We start from the raw sequence: 16,418 nt of genomic DNA, 5'->3' as shown, positions 1-16,418 counted from the left end.
GGGGGGGGAGGATTGGGGGAGGGGGAGGCTGGGAAGGGATGTGAAGGGTAAACAAAGGAGGAAGCTGCAATGCTTGGTAAGAAATGTATACATTATCCTGCCCATGTAATTGTAACCCCTCTGTACAATATGTTCACAAATAAAAAAAAAGAATACAGTATCTGTAAATCATGCAGTCTATTTGTAGGAAAGAATGAACTTATATCTACTAGGAATACTTGTTTAACTAAATAACAGTGAGAGTAACATTGATCTATTTTAATGAAAACACAGCAAGATTAGATGCACATGGATTTTATAGTGGAAGAAGACACATGCAAATAGCATCTAGGTATCTTCAGAAACCACCTGATAGGAATTTGCTTACTTACCTACTTGCTTGCTCATCATTTCTTTCTCTTTTTCTTCTTTTCTCTTTTTTTATTGTTTTTGTTTTTGGTACCAGTCATAGGGCTTGAACTCAGGGCCTGGGCACTGTCCCTGAGCTTTTATGTTCAAGGCTAGCACTCTACCACTTGAATCATAGCTCCACTTCTGGACTTTTGGTAATGAATTGAACATACGAGTCTCCTCAGATCTCAGCCTCCTGATTAGTTAAGATTACAGGCATAAGCTGCCAGTACTCAGCTCTGATAAGAGCTTTGTACAGCTCTGATAAGAGCTTTGTACAGCTCTGATAAGAGCTTTGTACATGGCTCATTCCTATCACTACTTTGACCTGACTCAGGAGGTGGCATTGTTGAAGCTACAGCCTGGCAATGGCACATTAAGAACATGAATGTACAGAATGGGCTGCAGTTCATTCTCCTTGTGCTATTTCATGCTTCCTGTAGTTTTTGTTCTGCTCAATCAACCATGCTGAGTTTGATCAGTATACTAAGCCATTATCTCCTTAACAGAGTAAAAGCTGAGTATTTTGAATATATTGTTTGGTGTTTCAATAATTTAACACTTTACAAAAAAAACTAACAATTAGTAATAAGGGATTTTCAACTGAAAATATTAGGTTAATAGTTTTCTAAAGAAAAATTACCCTAGATCCTACATGACAGGATTTTTTTCTAAACAAAATGATTTCCAAGGTATGGAAACAAGAGGTTGCTCTTTGTTGTTCTTGTTAATATACTATATGAAGCTATTCCTTTTTGTTCATTATTTCCCCCCCTATGGTTTATCCCCTGTTGTCACTGTATTTGATGTCGGTACCCTGTGTATTGTATATGCATTTATCTGAATTAGGGAAGGGGAACAACAAAATGGTGAGACAAAGGACAAAGGGAAAACCAATGCAACAGTGATACCCACAAGACACTATGTTGGAAGTGAACTGTACAACTGGGGAGGGGAGTTATTGTGGAAGAGGGAACATGGGAGAAAAAGAGGAGGGAGGGGCTAACAATGCTCGACAAGAAATGTACTCACTACCTTATGCATATAACTGTAAGCCCTCTATACATCAGCTTGACAATAAAATCAAATTTTAAAAAGTGATACCACAAATATTGTATATAGGACTTTACAGTCATAATCATATAAATGCAACCAATTTTATAATTTGATGTCTCTCTGAGTAACATTGAATAACCTATGATGCCAGGCATTGTTTTTTTCTGTGCACACACATTTAGCCTAAATGCTTGTTGGACCCATGCTAAGATTCACACATTAAAGTCCATATAATGTTTCATAACATGATATACATGGGGTCCCTCAGAGCTACTACACTGGCATATTATGTAATTGTGAATTTTCTGATTCAGATACGTCTAAAAGAATTATACTGCTTTGTTACCATACTATGCAAACTACAATACCCTATAAAATAAAGTAATAAATTCACTTAGATACTTGTTTACATATATCATATATAAGATAATCATATATAATTATATATAATATGTGTTTATATATTGTGCCCTATATAATAGTCTATATCACATATATATATTGAGTCATTCTTTATATGATGCATGTTATCATGGTGATAATATGCTATATTTATTATATATATGTTACATGATATATATATTATATATATATCATAGATAACTTATTATTAGCCCAAAATAAACACCAACAAAGTATCATAAAAATAAGCAAATATATTTCATATGATCTAATTAATTTCTATGCTTCGCTACCTTTACTGGCTTAATTCAGGTGCACGTAATGACTATTGGTGATATTTAATCTATTGGTTGTATTTCAATGTAGCATACGAATTTTCACCTGGTACCCATTGTCATTTCCCATGAGCTCACATCTTGGGTCTTGTCCTGGTCTGGAAATGAATGCTTCATTCACTCAGGGTGGCTCAGCATGTTAGGGAGTTGTATGCTCACAGAACTCAGGATAGAGTGAGGCTGATGGACAAAATGGTTCCGATTGTCCACTGTTCCTGTATCCCCAAGCAGGTTTTCCTCATCTGTCTTTCAGAAAAAAATGTTTTAAGTGGATGTGTCAGATATAAAAGCTTTGAAATTTCAACTTTTACTGCATAGACAGCTGATTATTCCCACACATTGGAAAACTTGCCTCATGGAAAACACTTTTATATTTTTGTGATTAAACTGATGATTAGCAGAAACTAACCTAGCCAAGTGCATTATTTAGTAGCACCAATAAACAGATGCAAAATTTCAATATTAAAATCAGTGATATAGGGATTTTTTAAGTTGTGCTAAAGCAAGAAAAAAATCTTAACTTTCTCAACATTTAAATAGATGTTAAGAGCATCAACAAACAAGCAAAACCTGGTATTCCATTAAGTGTAGAAATTGATGATGGCTGTTTCTCATAAGTAAAACTTGTCAATCCTTTATTCATTCAAAGGACACTTTCCTAAGTAAAATTTCTTCCTTCCTAACTATAAACATAACCCAATGTCTCCATAACCCCATTCCAAGAAAATAAAAACTTCTGTAAACAAAACTATCTGTAAGCAATGATGTATAGAAAAAGAAAACATGACACTCCTGGGATCTCAGAACAAGTCACTAGCTGAGAGCTGCTCAAGCCTGGGTAAAATCTGAGTTTAAAAAAATCCTACTGGGTCATTCTAACAATAAAATAAATCTTCTCTTTATATTTGCAGGCTACAAGTTTTACATCATTGTTAGTATTAATAAGAGATACAATAAGGTCATTATAGATTTGTTTATTGCAAGATTTGGAACAAAATCAAATGAATTCATCTCTCTGGGGTAAATTTCTTTCTTTGAACAATCCCTAGTGAGAAAACACTTGGCTCCTACCAGAAAGTGTAGCTAGCAGATAAAAATCATCTTAAACTCTTATAAAGAGATAGCAAAAATTCTTCACTGCATTTATTAATAATGTATGTCTTACACATTATAAAATAGATACAGAAGGAAATATTTGATCCATCTTGAAAATATTTAATCCAGCCCCAGTCCCCTTACATCATCACCTCCCAATCTAACCGCTATGAGAAAGACACTGCCCAAGAAGCTCAGAGGCTCAGTGGCACAGTGCCTTTCATTTGAATGAAACATGAAAAGATAGCAGTATAAAAGAATTCTGAGTTAGATCCAAACACATACATTGCTTTGGAACAGCATGGAGGTGGGATTTTAAAACAGTTGGGAAAATTATCATACACCTTTTAAAAAGTTCCAACTGGGAACAAAGCCATGGCTCAAGTTGGTGGAGCACCAACCATGAGCACGCAAGCCAATGGGAGTATGAAGTCCTCCATCCAAGGCATCATTTTTTTCTTTGTTTTTCAAGGCTCTATTATGGCATACAAATGAATAAATAGCCTGGCAAGAAGTGCTCACATCTGCAATCCTAGATACTCAGGAGGCTGAGATCAGAGGAGCATGGTTTGAAGCTAGCTTGGGCAGAAAAGTCTGCAAGACTACATCTCCAAAGAACTATCAAAAGTCAAGCTGGAGGTATGGCTCAAGAGATAGAGTCCCAGGTGGAGCAAGCAAGCTAAATGAGAATTAGAGGGACTTTATTCAAGACCTGGAACTTACACACACACACACACACACACACACACACACACACACACACACACAAACACACACACACTTGTAACTAGAAATGTAAGATTCCACCCCTAACTAAGCTCCGAATAATTTTTTAAAGATTAATCATCTCCCTTATCGAAAATTAGATGGCTACAGGTGTGTAGGTTCATTTCTGGGTTTTCAATTCTATTCCATTGGTCCTGAGGTCTGTTCTTGTGCCGTTCAAGCTGTTTTGATTACTATGGCTTTGTAGTAGAGTTTGAAATGTGGTATTGATATTCCTCCAGCACTGTTCTTTCTGTTGAGGATCGTTTTAGCTATTCGGGCTTTTATTGTTCCATATGAATTTTTGGATTGCCTCTTCTATTTCCTTGAAGAATGAGGATGGAATATTGATAGGTATCGCATTGAATTTGTAGATAGCCTTGGGAAGTATTGCCATTTTCACGATGTTGATCTTTTCAATCCAGGAGAATGGGAGTTTTTGCCACTTTCTAAGTTCTGTTTTGATTTCCTTTTTCAAGTTTTTAATGTTTTCCTCATAGAGGTCCTTCAGTTCTTTGGTTAAGTTAATTCCCAGGTATTTTATTTTTTGTAGGGTTATTACGAATGGAGTTGTTTCCTTAATTTCAGTCACACTTTTCTCATTGTTGGCATACAGAAAAGCCATTGATATTTGAGAGTTAATTTTATATCCTGCTGGTTTGCCAAAGTTTTGAATCAGCTTGAGTAATTATTGTAAATGTATTCAAACAATAAAAGTATGTGAGTTTTTTATGGAATTTTGGTTGCTCAAGCCTTTAATCTTAGCCTCTCAGGAAAATGATCTCTAGAGCATCATGATTTAAATCCTGCTGGGGCAAAAAATGAATGAGACTATATAGCCAATTAACTAGCGAAATGTCCAGCTGGAGGTGTGGCTCAAGTGTTTGAGTACCAGCCTTGTTTAAGTAAGCGACACATGAGTAGGAGGGCCAGAGTTCCAACATTGGTATTTTGGTAACTATGAATTGAGTATATTCTTCTACTTGTGGAATTTTTTAAAATAAAGTATTGACAGATTTGGCTACAAAACTGTTGAAATGTTACTAAAAATTCTATAATTACTTTATGTCATTGTAGCATCAAGAGTAAATCACCAGCTAGGAAACTATGATTACATGCACACCATCAAGGAAAGTTGTTTCCTACATAATGTGACCACAATATTTGTGTAGCAAAGATAAGCAATCATAGAAATCTTGTCAATGTAAACTGAATAAAACCATCTTAAGCAGGTTAAATAATAGTCTAGATTAAATTTAGTGAAGATGAATTAAGCAATCTTTTAGTCAGATTACCAATTGACTTGACAATACAGCTTCTATGAATACACTCAATCATATTCAAAAAGTTTGTTGCAGAACTCTTTATCATGGAAAATTGAAATACATTGAGGAATACTGAATACATTAATTTTTTACATCTTAATAAAGTAATATATAATAAAGAGAAAGGTGAAAATGGAGTATCTTAACCTCATGTTAATAACATGAGGTTAATATACTCCGAGGTAAATACCAGCTTTTTTTTACAGATATGTAACCACTTGTGTTCCTTTGCAAATATGCTTATATTGGGCAAGAATAAATATTAGATGAAGATTAGAAACACAATACAGCATTTTAACTTGCAAAGCTCTTGAAGGCTAGAGAGTGATGAGCATCATTTTGGAATTAGTATGCATGCCATTTTATCATATATTTTAAGATGTAAGATTTTTACACTAAAATTCATATGCCATGTAACTGGTATCCAACATAGATGGTAGTCTAAAATATAACAACCTAAAATATAATACATAATATACTATAATATAATGTATTGTTTTAATTAGTATAATAAAAATAAGAGAACTTCAAAAATAATCTAAAAATAAATGAAAAACAAACATAAATACATTTGTTGGAATCATTGATTTAATTTTATTTTTTTGGCTAGTTTATTTGTGTGTGTATGTGTGTGCATTTGTGTGTGCCAGTCTTGAGGCTTGAACGCTGAACCTTGGTACTTTCCCTTGAACTGATATGATCCACTAACACCCAGCTTTTAACTTAAAGTAGTTAATGTAAAACATTTTAAAAGTATAATATATTGACAACCATCCTAAGCATAAGTTTACCAACTTCATAATAATTCCAGAAAGTTGCATAAATCTAGTTGATTTTTGAGTGACCAAAATACTCTAATTATTACATTTAATAATTCTATTATTTATTGACTCATTATGACAGATGCATTACATCTTTCCAATACATTGATGATATATTATAGAAGAGAAAGTGTGATTAATACCATGACATATCCTTCATGTTTTATACTTACCATAGAATAATGAAGAGAACGGAATTTAAAAGTTGATTTGGGATGACTTCTCAGCAGAAGGGATGTGTGCCCAGCAGAAAAGTAACTGTTTTTGTGGTTGGTGATTTGCATATGTGAATGACTTTATGTGAATTTTCTTGCATATGTGAATGACTTCATGTGAATTCTTCCTGGGGACCTCCTTCGCCGCATTTTTAACTCTGGGTTTCTTCTCTAATCTTTTAAATAACTTCACTATATTTAAGTAGTTGTACAAAGGACTTGCCATGCAAATGCACAGTTTATGAATAGTGTCTCTCCTCTTCCGCCCCTCCCACCCCACATCACTTTGCTTAACCTTTAGGCTTGAATTTCTGCCATTTAACAAAGTAGTTTATGTATGCAATGTATCTTGACCTGTGTCATCCCTTCAAGATCTTCACCCCCTCCCTTCAGCCAACCCTTTCCCTTATTTTTCTCAATTCTGTGGTATATACAATGCATTTTTGACTGCATACTACAACCTTTCCCCCTTCATTTCTCCATCCCTCTCTCATTGCTCTCCCTGATTACTTACTTTTTGGGGATTTCACTTAATCTTTCTAGAGAATTATACTATGTGCACTCTGCATAGTCTATTCTACTTCAGTTAATTCATTTATAACTGCTTTCATACTACCCAGTGTGTTTACTTACTGATTTATAGATACAATCTAGGTACCACAAATGAGGGAACCATGCAATCTTTGTTTCTCTGGGTTTGGCTTACGCTATTATTATTTTTTCCAAGACTTTCCATTTCCTTACAAATGGTACAATATTATTCTTTCTGATGGATGGGTAGAATTCCATTGTGTATATACACACTACATTCTTCAATATAATAAAGGCTATATATGACAAATATACAACCAACATTATAGTTAATAGTGAAAAATATAAAGTCATTCTCCCTAAAATCAGAAACAAGACAAGGGTGTCTTGTCTTCAATATACTATTGGAAATCTAACAAGAACAATAAAGTAAGAGAAAAATGTAAAGGGTATCCAAATAGAGAAAGAAGAAGTAAAACTATCCTTTTTGGCAGATGACATGATTCTGTATTTAAAGGACCCTATAGACTCCTCCCCAAGCTACTAGAGTTGATCACAAAGTTTGGCAAAGTAACAGGCTATAAAATTAACCCACTAAAAATCAGTACAGTAGCTTTTCTGTATGCCAACAATGAGATCAACACTGAAAGCAACCCCATTTATAGTAGCATCAAAAACTAAAAGAAAAGAAAGACAGAAAAACTAGGAATTGACAGCCAAAGATATAAAGGACATGTGTTCAGAAAACTTTACAAATTTGAAAAAGGAAATTGAAGAAGATTTAAAGAAATGGAAAGACTTTCCATGCTCCTGGATTAGAAGAATTAGCATCATGAAAATGACAATACTGCCCCCGCCAATTTACACATTCAATGCAATACCCATCAAAATCCCAAAAACATTCATTATGAGATAGAGAAAGCAATCCAAAAATTACTATGAAATAAAAAAGAAAGATTCTGATAGGAAGAGAAATCTTTAGCAGGCAGAACAGTGTTGGAAAGATAATAACAACAAATTTCATCTCTGGGTTTCTTTTTTTATTAATAAGTTTTTTTATTGTGAAAATACTGTACAGAGGGGTTACAATTACATGAGCAAGGAAATGAGTACATTTCTTACCAAGCATTTTTGCCTCCTCCTTTGTTTCCCCTTACCATCCCTGATTTCCAATCTGCCCCCTCACTCCCCCCCCCCCACTTACCCCCACCCTCACTCCCCCCCACCCCCCACCCCACCCCCCACCCCCCGCCAAAACTGTAAGACCCAGAAACACAACAAATCAAAGAAAGGTTGGACAGATGGGATCGCATGAAGTTGCAGAGCTTCTGCATGGCAAAGGACATAGCTAGCAAGATCAATAGAAAGCCCACGGATTGGGAGAAGATCTTCACTAGCCATACAACAGACAAGGGTCTCATATCTAAAATATACCTGGAACTTAAAAAATTAAATCTCCCAACAACAAATCCTCAATGAAAATGCTCATAATTTGCCACTCAGTGGGGAAAAATCTGTAAATGCTTGCTGAATGCTCCACTGAAAGGTGACATCTGTTCCTGCCCACACAACCAAGATATAGGCTGGGACAAATGTTTGGGGGTAACACATTTTTATAGGCAAATACCACAGTCCTATCTATGGACGGTAAGAATAAATCAGAATGTTCCATGTTTTTCAAGTTTAACCAATATTATAATAAATTAAGTAGAGATCTGTCATAAAACATTAGAACTTATTGCAAAGGAGTGATTTTTTTTTAAATTTTATTGTCAAGATGATGTATAGAGGGGTTACAGTTACAGATGTAAGGTAGCAAGTACATTTCTTGTCAAACTCGTTTTTAATTATGTCATCATTTATCCAGCAAATCCAAAAGTATTAATTGAAAAAAATCTCATATAAAATAAAGGAGTTAAGTGAAATATTTCAATATTAAACTTTCTTGAATACTCCACAGTTATTTGGAAAATATAATGCAGAAAGTACATATTTTATTTACTTAACCCAAATAGCAAACATAGTCACAAATAAGAATGTTAATATCTATACAATGGAAAAAAATAAAGAAAAACAAACACTGAAAGATTAAAAGGATTTAAACATAGATATTTCATGATTTCTAATAGGTTCATTGTGTTCAGGATAAAACTATACATTTAATATACTGTTAGTCAAAAACCTTTCTAGATTTATAGAGTCTTCTAAAATTATTCCAAAGAGGAAAACATTAATAAGAATATTGAATGGGAAGCATGTCATTACACATTGCTGTAATATTCACTTAAAATAATTCAAAGGGACAAAGAAGAAGGAATGTTGTCATAAAATTCAATGCTTATTCTACAAAATTAAGAAAACTGAGGGAAGGGATTAGGGTGGGAAGAGTAGGGGAGAATAATAAGAGATAACATTGATCAAATTTCATAGTATTTATATACAACTTTGTTTAACTCCTCTGTACAAGTACTTAAAGATAAAAATAAAACTTTTTAAGATAAAAAAGAAATAATCTATTGATAAACTTAATATAGTTTAATCTGGGCACTGGTGGCTCAATTTGTAATCCTAGGTATTCAGGAGGCTGAGATCTTAAGATCATGATTCAAAGTCTGCCCAGATTAAGAAACTTGGTGAGACTCTTATCACCAATGAACTACTCAAAAAAGCCAGAAGTAGCACTCAGGCTCAAGTGGTAGAGCATTTACCTTGAGAGAAAAGAAGTTCAGGGACAATGCCTAGGCACAAGTTCAAGCCCAAGGACAGGCAAAAAAAATTAACATAGTTTAGAAAGAGATGTGTAAACATTAGAATGTTACCATAATGAACACAGCATATCAGACAAATGAAGAACTATTTTTAATGTCAAAAATGCTTCCAGGCCAGCAAGAAAATGATTATTATGATAGTAACAAAACAAATATCCCTATTGAAAACATCTTAAACCAAAAAAGTCAATATTCTCACCATAAAAAATATTAAGGTAATGGGTATGTGAATTAGCTCTATAAACACCTGTACTATTTGAAATCAGAATGCAAGCATCATACTATGTACTGATTCAGGGATTAATTCATAAAATGTATAAGAAATATATTTTAAAATAAAGGTAAATTAGAAATTCTTACTATTCACACTATATAATGATACTGTGAAGATGACTAAGAGCCTGGGATCAGTGGTTCACTTCAGTATACCTAGCTACTCAGGAAGCTGAGGTGTGAGGATGGAGGCTCAAAGCCAGTCCAGGTAGGAAAGTCCTTGAGATTCTTTTCTCCAATTAATTAACAAAAATAATGGAAGAGAGCAATGGCTAACGTCATAGAGCACTAGCCTTGAACAATAAAGCTTAGGAATGGTGCCTATGACCTGAGTACAAGCCCCAGAGCTGCTGAAATAAAGAAATCTTTGTGAACCGTATAAAAATAATCGGTATAACAAGTATCTACAAGAATGTGCATCGTGTTCAATATGGTTTTCTAATTCTTGTTGATACTTCGCCCCTAAGCCTTCTCATGGAATTTTTCATCTCCGAATTTCTCAAGGTATAGATCAAAGGATTCAGCATGGGGGTGACAATGGTGTAGAAAACAGTCAAGGACTTATCAATGGGAAAGTTGGAAACAGGTCTGACATACATAAAGATGCAGGGAACAAAAAACAGGACAACCACCGTGATATGGGAGCCACAGGTGGACAGGGCTTTGCGCCTCCCCTCCTGACTGTGAGTCTGAAGATTGTTCAGGATGATGCCATAGGAGATGAGGAGAAGAATGAAGACCACAGTACACATGGCACCAGCATTGGCAACCACAGTGAGGCCTACAACATAGGTGTCGGTGCACGCAAGTTCCAGTAATGGGAACATGTCACAGATGAAGTGGTCAATGACATTGGGGCCACAGAAAGGAAGATTGTACACAACGATGAACTGAAAGGCAGAGTGTCCAAATCCTCCAACCCAGGCCACCACCAACAGGATTCTACAAACCCTTCTATTCATGATGATCAAATAGTGCAGTGGCTTACAGATGGCCACATAAGGGTCATAGGCCATCGCCACCAGAAGGAACACCTCAGCACCACCAGATAAATGCACAATAAAGAGATGGACCATGCAAGCTTGGAAGGAAATCGTCTTTACTTCACAGAGTAAGTCCATGATCAATTTGGGCAAGACTGCAGTGGCATACACAGCATCCATGAGTGACAGGCAAGCAAGGAAGAAGTACATCGGGGAGCCCAAGGAGGGGCTGGCAGTAATGGTCGTCACGATGAGCAGGTTGCCCACCATTGTCACAATGTAGATGAGTAAAAACAAGATGAATAATACTTTTTGTACATCAGGATCCTGAGTGAGGCCCAGCAGGACAAATTCTGTGACATTGTTCCTCTCTGTCATCATTTACTCCTCTAGAAGGCTGGCTTTAGAGATTATAAGTCATCACAATAGGACTTTTCAGGAAATTCTGAACAGGACTAGGACCCTGTGCATAAGAAGGACAGCATCTTTGAGTCTACCACATAGGGAACACACAGCAAATATTTAGTTCACATCTGCTGAGTTCCTCTTCCAAGGAGCATAGCAACTCTTCTTAGGGACAATTCTATTTCCTCTTGGATTACCTGGTTATGCTACAGGCATAGGCTTCTATCCCAAAGTCAGTAGTGCTATAGAGAGAAGAATAGAAAAAGGTGTGTTTGTAATTTATATATATATATATATACACATATATATGTATATATATAAATATATGTATATATATGTGTATATATATATATATATACACATATATATGTATATATATAAATATATGTATATATATGTATATATACATATATACGTATGTATATATATACATATATACGTATATATACATGTATTTATATATATATATATATATATATATATATATATATATATATACAGAGAGAGAGAGAGAGAGAGAGAGAGAGTCGATCATGGGGCTTGAATTCTGGGCTTGGGCGCTGTCCCTGAGCTCTTCAGCTCAAGGCGAGTGCTTGAGCCACAGCATCACTTCTGGTTTTCTAATGGTTTATTGGAGATAAGAATCTCAGGGACTTTCCTGCCAGGGCTAGCTCTGAACCGTGATCCTCATAACTCAGCCTCCAGAGTAGCTAGGATTACAGACATGAGCCACCGGTGCCAGGCTTGTCATTTATATATTTAAAACTACGTATATAAAAGAAGTTACCACTTGACATAGATCTCAGCAAATATGCAGGGAAAAAATTCTCCTTATATGAAACCTATAATAGAAGAGTGCCAATAATTTTGCACTATATAACTAACATGAATTCAGTCCTTCATCTTACTATATTTGTGGAGTGTAACTTTATAACATGATCCATGTAGCACCAAATTTCTCACCTGTCCTGGAATACCAATTTCAATGCTATAAATGGCTCTATTGGAAGTTTCAAAGTATATCTAGTATTTGGGTCATGCTAGTATCAGAACATAAGGCCTAATGATTGCTAGGCAAGTGCTCTATCACTTGAGCCACGCCTCCAAAGCTCATATCAGTATTAATAAGAGTAATTAAATCTCAGGAAATTTACTCTGAACTGTATCAAAAAAACTCAAAAATTAGTTAGCTCACTGATAGCTATAACCACTACTAAATAAGATCTTGATTGTCAGTTTTATCAAGAGCTATAATTCTGTCCATTTCATTCTAGCTTATAACAATTCATAACATAATTACTTACATTCCCCGTTGGGATTTACAGCAATATTTTTAACTAACCTATTTTAGCAAACATTTAAAACTAACTCATTTCTCTCATCTAAGTTTCTACGTATTTTACTCGGTACTTTGAAAGCTCAAGGTAGACCTTCAGTTTCAAGATTCAAAAAATATCAGTATATTAAAGGAAAAGCACACACACACACACACACACACACACACACACACACACCAGTTAGAAAGCCTGGGTCTGAGTCATTTCTAAGTATAATTACAAAGTAGTCCCATTACACACATTGTAAAATATAAGGTTACAAGAGACGAATTCAGAGTCCGTTAACATCCTACTACCTACATCATTATAAGAGGAACCCTACCTTTTTGTATGTTGACTTCTTCTTTTTATAAGTACCTAATCAAATAACAATCTCCTAGTGATTTATTGTTTCCTGCCTGAAAAATGTTCAGTGATAAATGGGATGTAATATATACTGTAAGCCATGAATTTCTGTCAGGATTAATTCAGAGTGTAACTAGAAAAGATGCAAAAGAGTGTGGCCAATGTTGAGCAATATGGACTCTGAAACTTCATGGCTTGTGTTGCAATCCAAGGTTCACTCATTTGCTATCAATATGGCCTTAGACAACATAACTGCCTGGTGCCTGGCTTTTCCTTTTTGCATGTGGACACCCATAATATTCACAGCTCCGTGGGTTATTATACTCTTGTTAAGATACAGAGTTAAAAAAGCACTGTTCAGGACCATATGAGCTCTAAATAAATGATATTTGTTTTTAATATTTTGACTGCTTCCCAATGAACATGTAGACAATAAATCATGAAGATCATTGTCAATGCAATGAGAACTATAGAAAATTTATGCAAAGTCTAGCATGTAAAGAAAGTATATCTATAAGTCATGAATGCCCTTTTAGACAGACATAGAATAAATTTTATGTCCTAGTAATTACCTATTTTACCATATATCAGCACAATAGTAATATATTCCTATGAAAATATGTATTTTGACTAAAAGCAACTAAAAAAATGACTTTTGCTGGAACTCTATGGTAGAGAATATGTGCATAAAGTAATATATATTTTAGTTGTTTGTTTGCTTACATATAATGTATGTTACATATTGTATGTACGAAATAAATACAACATATATATCATAAATAAATATACTAATATTATATATTAAACTGCAAATAAAAATATTAATATTATATATCAATAAGATAATACATTAATATTATATGCTAGTCATATATAACTATATCATATATAACTATATAATATATACTATATATGATGTACATATAATATGTGATCTATATCATATTATATATGATATACTTATATATCATGAATCACTCATTATTTCTCAAAGATAAAGTCCTATAAAGTGTCAAGAGAAAAAAACATTTGTATGTTCGAGTTAATTTCTGTGTTTTGGTAGCTTTTTTTATTTAGATGCGCGTAATGACAATTAGTGATATTCAAACCATTGGTAGTATTTCAATGTAGCTAGAAATTTTCACCTGGTATCCATTGCATTTGCTATGAGCACACGTCCTGGTTCTTGTTCTGGTCTGGACATGAACGCTGCTTTCACTCAGGACAGCTCAGCATCTTAGGGAGTTGTGTGCTCACAGAACTCAGGATAGCGTGAGGGTGATGAGAGGATTGACAAATGGCTCCAAATGTCCACTGTTCCTGTTTCTCCACAAAGGATTCCCTCATCTGTCTTTCAGAGAAAAACCTCAGTGAACACCTCAGATATAAAAGCTTTTACATTTCAACATTTATGGTATAGACACCTGAAGATTCTCGCGCATTGGAAAACTCTTCATGGAAAACACTTTTATATTTCTGTGACTAAAAAGGACATGGATTTTGTTCTTAGTTGTGCTAACGCAAGAAAAATATCTTCTGTTTTCCAACATTTACGGGTTAAGACAAAGGCTAGTATCCAACTCATTGTAAAAACTGATGATGGCTGCTTATCTTAAGTTAAAGTAAAACTTGTCAATCCTTTAGTCATTCAAATAACACCTCCCAAGTAAGGTCTCTTACTTCCTAAATAAAAACATGACCCAATATCTCCATAATCCCATTCCAAAAAATAAAAACCTCTATAAACAAACCCATTCATAAGAAACAGTATAGTACATACAAAAAGAAACAACATTTCTGGACAAGCAACCAATTGAGACCTACTCAAGCCTGGGTAAAATCTTAATTTTTTTAAAAAACTGAACTGTCATTCTAACAGGAAAATAACTCTTCCCTTTATTACCTGCAGGCTAGGAATTTTACATGATTGCTATTATTAACGAGAAATACGGTAAGGTCATTATAGATTTGTTTATTTGATATTTGGAACAAAATCAAATGAATTCATCTCTCTGGGGTAAATTTCTACCCTTGAACAAGCCCTAGAGAGAAAACACTTGGCTCCTACTGAGAGAGAGTAACGAACTGAAAATTCCATATGAAAAGCATATAGTGTAAGAATGGAAGTCTCCACTGCCTTTATTAATTATGTATGGCTTTCACATTATGAAATAAATAAGGAAGGAAATATTCAATCGAGCCTGAAAATATTGAATCCAACCCTAATCACATCCACTGTGAGAAAGACGCTGCCCAAGAAGCTCTGGGGTTCAGTGGCACAGTGCTTTTCATTCGAATGAAACAGGAAAATACTTTAGTATAAAAGGATCCTGATACCTTTAGTGTGACCTTGTTTGTGTTCCATTGGATAGATGCCCAGAAATAGGACTGCTGGGTCACAGGGAAGCTCTATGTTAACTCTTTTGAGGAACATCCATACTGCTTTCCAAAGTGGTTAAACAAATGCACATTCCTACCAACAGCGTAGTAGTATTCCCTTTTAGCCACATCCTCTCCAGACTTTGTTCTAGTTCATTTTCTTGATAATGGCCAGTCAGACTGGGGTAAGGTAGAATCTCAGTGTTATTTTGATTTGTATTTCTTTTATGACCAGAGGGGTTGAACCTTTCCTCATGTCTGGTGACCACTCTTACTTCTTCCTCTGAAAAGTCTCTCTTTAAGCCTTTAGCCAATTTATCAATGTTGAGCTTTTGAGGGGTTTTTCCAGAGGAGGGGTTAATTTTTAGAGCTGAAGGATATTTTAGATAGGTGGCCCTTGTCTGATCCATAGCTGGTAAAAAGCTTCTCCTACTCTGTGGGGTTTCTACCTATCTTGTTAGCTATTTCCTGAGAATATGCTTCTTTAGCTGAAGAATATTTTATCATTTAAATGAATATATATATATATATATATATATATATATATATGCTTTCCCCCATTCTTCTGTTAATTAGCATGACAGTTGCTTTCATACTTTGGCCATTTTGGTTAATATTGTAACTGATGGAGGTGCTCCTGTATTTTTCAAGGTATTGATGTTTTTCTCCTTTCATATGCCCATAGAGGATGAGTGCTTTTGACTAGTTTCTGGAGATGGACATTTCAATATATTGAATGAATGACATCTAATGATGTGAAATGAATTATGTTTCACCAAGTCACAACCACTAATGCGATCAATATTATTGAGGTGTAACTGTAACCCTTCCGTATATCACCTTGACAATAAAATTTAAATTAAAAAAATTAGACTTGGGAACCAATGCAACAGTGCTATACACAAGACAATATGTACAACTCGGGGGGCGAGAGGCTGTGGGGGGAGGGAAAGCAGGAGATAAATGAGGGAGGGGGTAACAAGTTTGACAAGA

The 16,418-nt window shown here is 34.8% G+C and overlaps 1 protein-coding gene across 1 annotated transcript; it reads right to left on the bottom strand.

The window, feature by feature from the left end:
* Nucleotides 1-10,401: 10,401 nt before the first annotated feature.
* On the bottom strand, nt 10,402-11,340 carry LOC122104695 (olfactory receptor 4A5-like). Its single transcript, XM_042675637.1, has one exon. It carries the CDS (start codon nt 11,338-11,340, stop codon nt 10,402-10,404), a length of 939 nt encoding a protein of 312 aa, XP_042531571.1.
* Between the last annotated feature and the right edge of the window lie 5,078 nt (nt 11,341-16,418).

This window comes from Dipodomys spectabilis, unplaced genomic scaffold (assembly GCF_019054845.1).
Source record: "Dipodomys spectabilis isolate Male_0828 unplaced genomic scaffold, ASM1905484v1 ptg000030l, whole genome shotgun sequence".
Lineage (NCBI taxonomy): Eukaryota > Metazoa > Chordata > Mammalia > Rodentia > Heteromyidae > Dipodomys > Dipodomys spectabilis.
This window is presented reverse-complemented; position numbering and strand designations above follow the sequence as displayed.